Source organism: Palaemon carinicauda, chromosome 7 (genome assembly GCF_036898095.1).
Source record: "Palaemon carinicauda isolate YSFRI2023 chromosome 7, ASM3689809v2, whole genome shotgun sequence".
Taxonomy (NCBI): domain Eukaryota; kingdom Metazoa; phylum Arthropoda; class Malacostraca; order Decapoda; family Palaemonidae; genus Palaemon; species Palaemon carinicauda.
The window spans coordinates 135,419,439-135,429,438 of NC_090731.1; the positions used below are offsets into that span (position 1 = coordinate 135,419,439).

At 39.0% G+C, this 10,000-nt stretch overlaps 2 protein-coding genes across 3 annotated transcripts in view; both read right to left on the minus strand.

Annotated features, from left to right (window-relative positions):
* LOC137644547 (rRNA 2'-O-methyltransferase fibrillarin-like) overlaps positions 1 to 1,041 on the minus strand; it is a 2,643-nt gene extending 1,602 nt beyond the window's left edge. Inside the window, exon 1 of the mRNA XM_068377510.1 lies at positions 1,006 to 1,041. Coding sequence (XP_068233611.1) covers positions 1,006 to 1,041 — 36 coding nt within the window. The remainder of the gene's footprint in view (positions 1 to 1,005) is intronic.
* Positions 1 to 10,000, minus strand: part of LOC137644024 (uncharacterized) — a 244,723-nt gene that overhangs the window by 223,484 nt on the left and 11,239 nt on the right. The window lies entirely within an intron of this gene.

Here is a 10,000-nt window from a genome sequence, read left to right on the forward strand (position 1 = left end):
GAATTTCTACCACATGTTTTTGGCAAAAAACTACAAATCTGGCGAAATGTTATGTAGTCATAATCTTTTTTTTTTTTTTATTCTATTTTCAAATCTCTGATAGTCTACTACTCTTCAAATTATGACTCTCGGAGTTATTTGATACACCAATGAACATCTTTATAGAAATTAATGCATGAATATATAAATTTTCCTTTGCTCTTATATATCTTTTTCATATTTTAAAGTCAATAATTCTGCTTGACTTTTATCAAACGTTATGACCACTTAAGGATTTCATATAACACTTAGAACAGATAATTTATCCAATTAATATCATCAGAAAGCTCCAGAGTAAATTCAAGATCGCTGTTGTTTATTGTAGATATAACAATAATAGAAAGACCGAAGTCTTAAAGATAAGTTGATGAAACTAAATGAATCATAAATATGGAATGAAGTTAGAAAGTAATGATGAATTATGTTTGTCTTTTCTTTTGAAATGTAGTCTGGTCCAGGCCATAATTCTTTCATAGCAGTGTTCATGAAGTCAAAAAGCTAAGAGAAAAATGAAATCAACAGACAACTGATTGCTACGACCTGTTTCACCAAGTCAAAGCGAATTAGTAATTCTCTTCCGGTCATTATTACAATGCTATTTATGATAATATCTTGATTATTAATATAGTAACAAATATTAATCGTGACTTGAATCTTCCATTGGAATCACTACTCTTTTTTATTTTTTTATTTTTTTTTTTTTTTTTAAAGTCTAGGTTTTTGTATGTGAGGAATTTATGTAGTAAGACGATTAGTATTAATTGAAATACACTTTTCTAAGAAATTCCTGGATTCCGTCATGATTTTTCTTTAAACAGATTGTAAACCGATTTTTCTCATTTCCTGTGCATTTGCGTACCAAACTCACAATCTGAAAAAAATCTGACAGACAGCCGGTTCTGAAATAAGCTAGTTTCTGTTAACGGGCAGTGCAGACAGATAACTGGTCCTCGATAAACAACTTACATTTGGTTCAGAAACAAGATTTCTTATGGAAAGCATTGATGTCGTTTAAATGGAAATAGCCATTAGAAATTAATCCATGAGACCAAATTTGTGTTTTTACCCAAAATGGGATTTTGCCTATTTCTTGCTATTAGATATCGATATCGTATTTAGGTAGACCTCAATATCTGAAAAATTATTATTATTATTATTATTATTATTATTATTATTATTATTATTATTATTATTATTATTATTATTATTATTATTAGTGCGTCTGTGGTATTTCCTTATCACTTCATGGTGTAATTGATGCTACTGACATCATAATGAATATAGTTATCATAAGAATGATATTATGAAAGACATACTCCCTCCTAACAGTATAAGATAACACAAAGAACTGCAACCCAAAGGATCCACACCAGATCACATGGCAGAAGCGTTGTGCAGCCAAGCGCAGAGAAAGGCAGCTTGCAGAAGTTGCAGGGACTAATGACCCTTCCCGAGCGACCCTTGTATTCCACCTGAGAACATTGCAAGACAAATTTTTTGGGGAGAAATTGATAGATGCAAAATATGCAAGACATTCTGGTGCTTCTTTATTACGTTTTAGAAACAAAACTCTTATGTTCACCGAAGTGTTAAGTGGGTTGGATTGTTGATTTGTTTTTCATTTAATTCTTATTTGATTTCTTTTCCTAGTATTCATGCAAAATTACTTTAAGCCGAGTCATGTACATAAAAAATACGGTTCATAGATCAATTTAAGCTGTTATCTCAGATTTTTATTAATTTTATATATCATACAGCATTTACCATCTACATTCATGTGTGAAAAGTGATTTTGTGATCATATTTTTGTATTTTTATTTCTAAAATTTCGCTGCTAATTATTCAAATGAAGATATTTTAATTTCTCCTACTTAGTCGTACAGACAGTAATTCGATCAGATATGAAATACTTAGGTACTTTGGGAAAAAAAATTCTTAATTCCTATTGAGATGAATTAATTTACCTGGACAGGTAACAAGCGACCTTATTACACATTAGAACAAAACATTAATGGTAATAATAACATAAAATCAGATTATTGTTAATAGTTTATTTTGATTTTCCCTTCTTAGATTTCCAATTTCACTACTGAAGAAATTTGTCTGCAAGAAGAATGAACACATCTTGAAAACGAGTCGACATTTTTTAAATTGATTACATCGTTTTTCTATTTACTTTACACATATATTCACCTTCCTCTTCGTCTTCTTCTTTTGGTGTGATATTCACTAATACAGTTGAATTAAAAGACCAAATTTCGAACGTCTAATACTTCACTACCATCTTTACTGTCTCAATGCACGCTGGTGAGACTAATATTAAACCAGTTGATATATCTATCAAGTAAAAAATGTACAAATAACTTAAGTTCTGCTAGCTGTTGATAGAAAGATAACCGGAATAATCCAGTTTTGTGATGGTAATCAAAAGAAAAAAAATTAATGTAGCACACCGGTGCGAGAAGAACAGAGCCCGTAAACATTACTGTTGCAATAGTGAACCTGTTTTTAGACCGGGAGCCAGCAGTGGTTTGGGTAGCTGAAAAGCGAACCAATTTTCTTAGTCATAGTGATGTTTTATGTACATCACTGTTTATGAAAACTCAAGTCTGCCGGGGATCTGGTGGTGGGTGTGGCCCTCAGCGGCATGAAAGTGATATGGAAAAATTGACCTAGATCAGCTGGAAAGTGAACCACTTGATAATGGTGTTGAAATGTCCCTTATACCTCCAGGAACTGGGAATGGGTACTGACAGACTTTTTGTGTGGTGGCGTGACCCTGACAGACTTACGTAACTGCCACGTCAAAATTGACCTAGATCAGCTGAAAAGCGAACCGAATGAAACTTGTTGTAAAATCATCAGTACCACCCCAGGTATAGTGAATGACCACTGACAGACAGTTTCTGTGGTGGGGTACCCCTGACAGACATGCCCAAATGACCAGACCCCATAAGTGACCTAGATCAGCTGAAAAGCGAACCAAATGAAACTTGTTGTAAAATTATCAGTACCACTCCAGGTATAGTGAATGACCACTGACAGACAGTTTCTGTTGTGGGGTATCCCTGACAGACATGCCCAAATGACCAGACCCCATAAGTGACCTAGATCAGCTGAAAAGCGAACCAAATGAAACTTGTTGTAAAATTATCAGTACCACTCCAGGTATAGTGAATGACCATTGACAGACAGTTTCTGTGGTGGGGTACCCCTGACAGACATGCCCAAATGACCAGACCCCATAAGTGACCTAGATCAGCTGAAAAGCGAACCAAATGAAACTACTTGTAAAATTATCAGTACCACCCCAGGTATAGTGATTGACAATCAATCTTTCAATGTGCTTTACAACATTAAATTTGTTTCAGGTTCAAAGTAACTGAAGAAATGGACCAAGATAAATCTCCTTCCCAGGTGGAAGATCTATTGGAAAGTTTCACAGAGGAGCCATCTCAAACTGGAGATGATAATAAATGTACATCACCAAGAGTAAACGGGAAGGTAATGAAAATTTCAACTTCTAATTGTTTTAGTGGTGTTTTCAGATCATTTAGAACAAACATTTGTTATTGTATGAAGCACTAATGGTATTAAGAAGTTTGTTATTTGTGGATGTTTTTTTTTCTAGGGTAATGAAAATGGTGCGGTGGCCTCTATCTGTTTCATCTGCAAAACGTTAACTGAAGAGGATAAACAGTTGAAGAGAATTGAAAGAACAGGACCCTCCTTGAAGAATGCAGCATCCATTCGTTCCATCCTGATGAGTGACAAATATGAAGAGGTCACAAGGAGGATTATGAGCTCTGACTTTTGTGGTGAAATGTACCATCCCTCCTGCCACCGAAGATACACTGCTGTGAAGAGACCAAAAGATGAGTTGGGTCCATCAAAGAGAGACACAAGGTCAAGCAGTGTCTTGCCAAAGACTGAGAGACATGGCATCTTAAAGAGAGAGTGTATCTTCTGTGGGAAGGAGAGGAAAAAGAAACGGGGAAAAGAGGAACCGCTTACATCGATTGCAACTAAAGATGGCTGTGATACACTATTGGAGCGGGCCCATAGATCCACAAATGACCATTTCAAAAGTTTGATCATGGGCAATATTGATCTTATTGCCAAAAAGGGTAAATACCACAAGTCGTGCAGATGGCATTTCATGCATGAGACAGAAGTGGCAGAAACAAGTTGTCCAACACCTCATGATATCCATAAAAGGGCGTTCAAATCACTGTGTGGTTTCATCACAGAACAAATTATCAAAAATGAAAAGTCTCTGATGGTGACATCATTGTTGAATAAGTACAAAGCTGAATACACAAGTAATGGAGGTGATCCCCAAGATGTTGACGCATACACAACACAAAATCTGATAAGGAAAGTTCAAGACAAATTTGGTGACCAAGTCCGAGTGAAGCTTGCTGACAATAGAAGGGGAAATTTCATCCATGCCGCATCACTCACTGAAGAACAGGCACGAGTACATTTGTATGACAACACAAAGGAACACGAGGAAAATGAAAAACTTATATGGGCGGCCCTCCATCTTCGTTCCCAGATCATGCAGTTGCCAAAATTCAAAGTGCCTGATCCAGCCACCGTGCAAAATTTGAAAGAAAGTGCACCGGATATACCAAAGCAACTGGAGCTGTTTTTTAGAAGCCTCTTAGGTGGCCTTACACCAAACTTACAAGGGCCTCAAAATGGGGCAATTGACCGAAGGGCCACATCGATGGCATCTGATGCTGTGTTCAATGCTACGCATGGTACAGTTAAGCCGTGGAAACACACTGCAATGGGACTGGGTGTAGCTTCACTGACAGGATCGAAGTTAACATTGCAGATTTTGAACTGTGCAGGTCATAGCATTAGTTACTGTGACGCTAAAGGTCTTGAAACTGAATTCGCTTATTCAGTTTCATCAGGTAGTCATGTTGCACCTGATGGTATTTATTTACTCGCAGATAGAGCAACAGCCTGTGTATGGGACAACAATGATGCAAATGTGGAGACACTAGATGGAAAAGCAACACTTCATTCCACTGTTGGTCACACGTATCAAAACACAGCTGAGCAAGACAAGGGGCCATTTAGTAACTCTTCCTTTCAGTTGCGTGATGGAAAAAATAGAAGAACATTTGTGGGAAATGAGCAGGAAATTCCTCCACTTAGAAAATCCTTGAAGGCAGCCATCTTCACCAGTACGGCCGCAACAGTCACGAGTCAAGGCAGTGGTAGCGCCTCATCTCTACAACTCCATCAAAGACCAGGGCTTCAGCTGAAACCATTGGATTTGTACTGGTTTTTGCAACTGAGAAAAGGTGACACTCCACTTTATGCAGGATTCATCAGCAATTTTGTGAAGGACATGCTCCCACTGCAACGAATCTGCTATATGGACCCAATTCCAAAATCTCCTACAGATAATGCAGTTGTGAGAGAGACTATGATTCGTACTCTTAATGTTGCAAAGGAAACCGGACAAAGTTATGCAGTCGTGACGTATGATCTGGCGGTTGCCCTCAAAGCTTATTCCATCCAAGCACTCGAGTCCCCTCTCTTTGACAAGTTACTGATCATGTTAGGCAATTTTCACATTGAGCTAGCATTTTATGGTGCAATCGGAACTATGATCAACGAAAGTGGAATAGAATTTAACCTAACTGAAGCAGAAGTCTTGGCAGAGGGTTCGATGATGGGCTTCATGAAGGGGAAGTTCTACAATCGTTGTATAAGAATTCATGAACTTCTGGCTAATGTAATGGAACAGAAGCTGTATGACCGTTTCGTGCAAGACCTTGCAGAGGAGGAGTATCAAGCATTTCAAGATGTGATGATGATGATTCCATCAAATCAAGTTGAAGACCATCTCTCTGATCCAGTTGTTATGCAGCACCTTCTGAAATATGAAGAATTCTTCTATTCTGTCATGGAGGGAACCATTGGCCCAATGGCTCAGTTCTGGGTAACATATGTATTCCTGGTAAACAGGGTACACCGCGAGCTACAGCGTTGTGTTAAAACAAATGATGTAGATGGATACATAGATGTTTTCCCAATCATACTGGATGTCTTCTTCTCTTTAAATCGTCCAAATTACGCCAGATGGGGAACACTGTTTCTACACAAACTGACATCTTCCCACTCTCAACTCAGAGAAATACTTCAGAAGGGGGCTTTTTCAATACGGCGAACAAAGAAGAACTACTCCAGGTCGGCAGTTGATCTCTCACTTGAACAAACAGTAAATCGGGATGCAGCGTCCAGTATGAAAGGGATTGTAGCCTTCAGAAATTCTGAAAATGCCAGACGAAGATGGTCCATGACCATGACCCAGAGAGCCATGGCCGTACTGGAGCTGAGAACTTTTGCTAGACTTGAAGTGGGAGAGAGTGCCACAGCACAGTGCCGTTCATACAGAATAAGAAAAGACAACAAGCAAATGCAGGCTCTAAGTGAGAAAATAGACGAATTCTGCAATCCCTTCAGTCCTGAAGCTCCAGACACAATGGTGAACCTTGCAACTGGGCGGGCGGCAACAAAAGAGACTGAGAAGTATCTCCTCGGAACATTGCAAAGGGGGCAGGTAGCAAGACAACAATTCGAAAGAGAGTGGCACAAGGACTCAGCAAGATTTCTGAAGTCAGTAAAAAGGATAAGGGTGAATAACTTCGCATCTGAAAACGAAAAGAAGAAGAAAAAAGGGACGACTCCTGCTACAGAAACTGCAAAGAGGGTTGAAAGTCTGAGGGACTTTTTCATAAGAATCATCATTGTTGTTGCCGAAAATACCAACTTCGATCTCAGGCACGTTCTCAGGTACCCAATCACGTCATATCCTCTTTCCCTGGCACATGCTGATGGAGCACTCTTGAAGAGCAGGAAGCATACATTACTGAATAGGCTGGAAGAGTTCCAGAAAGACACACCAATCCCAACAGAGGTACATCAAGGTATTTGTGTTCGGATATATGATGGAGGCCTGCTTATTCATTCTGTCTTGTCAGTTATGAATGTTGGAACATCATATGGAGCTATTGCCCGAACCATCCTATCTACAGTATGCACTGGTGGAGGGGATGAAATCCATGTCTGCCTTGATAAGTACGTCGAAAATTCAGTCAAGGACAGTGAGAGAAAATTGCGTGGTGCAGAAGATTCTGTTTACACAATCACTGGACCTAACCAAACAATGAGACACAAAGGAGCAAAACTTCTCAAGAATGGAATGTTCAAAAACGAACTTGGAAAATTTCTGCTAAAGGAATGGGGGGGAAATCACTATTGGAACATCCTAAATGGAAAAACACTGTATGCCTCTTATGGCGGTGAATGTTTCCAATATACGCCAAATGACTTCCAGGAGATCTCAGTGACCAGCCCAGCTCACCTCCAGGCCAACCACGAGGAGGCAGATACCCTTAAAGCATTCCACCTGGAAAATACCTCAGGAAGCAAGGTCCTTGTACGAGCATCCGATACAGATGTTCTCATTATACTTATTGGTATACTTGGAAATCAAGACCCAGAAGTGAGGTCCTCCAAAAATGTCTTCATGGACTGTGGCAGCGGAAACAGCAGGCGGTACATTAATGTCACCAATATTGTAGAGGTCCTTGAGGAGCGAAAATCAGGACTTCCAAAAGCACTGGCGGGGTACCACGCATTCACTGGATGTGACTTCACATCAGCCTTTTACAGGTAGGATTTTGTTCCATCTTTAAATGACAGATTGAGTTGGCAAACTCATTGTACAGCAAAGATTTAGAATCATGACAAAATGAAGTTAACTAGTTTGAAGAGATAGTCATGCTGTTGTTACCTACATGATTCATATTCCCCTTCAGGAAAGGCAAAGTCAAACCTCTGGAAATACTTGAGAAGGACCCAACTGGAAGCTTTCTCCAGTTGTTCTCCAACATGGGTGAAGTTGACGGTGAAGTTGACATAGACGTGGCATCCGAGTTTGTTTGCAAGATGTATGGCCAAAACAAAGAACGTGATGTAGATGAAGCACGTTATAGAAAAATTATGCAGATGTCGGGCACAGTAGATAAGGTATATATGTATCAAGTGTGCTGGGTTTTCAGGATGTAGCATGTCTCCCTTGAATTGACTTAAGAGAGTAACAGTGTATTCAAATCGTAACCTCCAATGCACATTCTATGATATTTCTTTCTGTCTCTCACTCTAGGGTCTTAACAACCCACATTTATTTTGACATGAAAAGCATTCTGAGTGTATTGCTCAATTATTTCAATCTAATCTAACTTAAGAACATTCTCTTTTTAAGTATTTTGTCATATGATTCCACATTCCTTTCAGGAAAACCCACTTCTTCATATCAAGAAGGTTGACTGCGCATTGTTGCCCCCAACACGTCGGACACTTGAGAAAAAACTACTGAGGGCACACTACGTGACAGTTTTGTGGAGTCATGCCAACACAAAATCACCTGATCAAGGCCTATGCGCCATTGATTATGGTTGGACAGTAGATGGTGACTTGTTGCAGCCAACCTGGTTTGACGGACCAGCCGTTCCTGATTCTTTATTTGCTAATGACAGTGACAAAGATCAGGAAACTCTTAGTCAATCAGAGGAAACAGTGATGGAAACTGATAACCTTGATGAACGGAGTGACTATGACCAGTGTGAGGATGAGCCATGGAGTGAGGACTCAGATTCTGATACTGAAGAGATGGATTAGTATATTTAATAGTTGGTCCTCCATTGACACAATGCATTTAATGCGAGGTTATAGTATGTGCACAAAACATTTAACGATGTAATATATATGGCCAGCCGGATCTATCCCTCTTTTATTTACTATTATTTCTCAGCTTCCACAATGATGTGAAAGGAATTATTATGGATTATATTTTCATTCAGTCTAATCAATTCTATTGTGCATGTACGATATTAGATATTAAATATTAGATATTAGATATATGTTTCAGAAAATGCACTTAATCCATTGTAACTGTTCGATGATAAGCACTTATTATCAGGATGGCGTTATTTACTTTGGTGTTTTTCAGAAAAAATAATTTTAATTTTATTTATATTTACTTCTTCAATATTTCTTTAAGCATTACATTGTCAGGGATATAGATGTTCTATGGGAAACAATGTTCACTTCATCATTGGCCAGTGATGAGTATACATGATAATTTTGTATGTTCGTTTCATTCTATTTCATCTGTTTCGCTTACAAGCTAATCTAGCTTAACCCCTACTGTACTTGGATGTAGTGACCAGTGTTACAAAGCATCATTACATCTTGGTCCTGAAGGAATCAATTATGGGGTTTGGTCATTTGGGCATGTCTGTCAGTGGTACCCCACCACAGAAACTGTCAGTGGTCATTCACTATACCTGGAGTGGTACTGATGATTTTACAACAAGTTTCATTTGGTTCGTTTTTCAGCTGATCTAGGTCACTTATGGGGTCTGGTCATTTGGGCATGTCTGTCAGGGGTACCCCACCACAAACTGCCTGTCAGTGGTCATTCACTATTCCTGGAGTGGTACTGATAATTTTACAACAAGTTTCATTTGGTTCGCTTTTCAGCTGATCTAGGTCACTTATGGGGTTTGGTCATTTGGGCATGTCTGTCAGGGGTACCCCACCACAGAAACTGTCTGTCAGTGGTCATTCACTATACCTGGAGTGGTACTGATAATTTTACAACAAGTTTCATTTGGTTCGCTTTTCAGCTGATCTAGGTCACTTATGGGGTCTGGTCATTAGGGCATGTCTGTCAGGGGTACCCCACCACAGAAACTGTCTGTCAGTGGTCATTCACTATACCTGGGGTGGTACTGATGATTTTACAACAAGTTTCATTCGGTTCGCTTTTCAGCTGATCTAGGTCAATTTTGACGTGGCAGTTACGTAAGTCTGTCAGGGTCACGCCACCACACAAAAAGTCTGTCAGTACCCATTCCCAGTTCCTGGA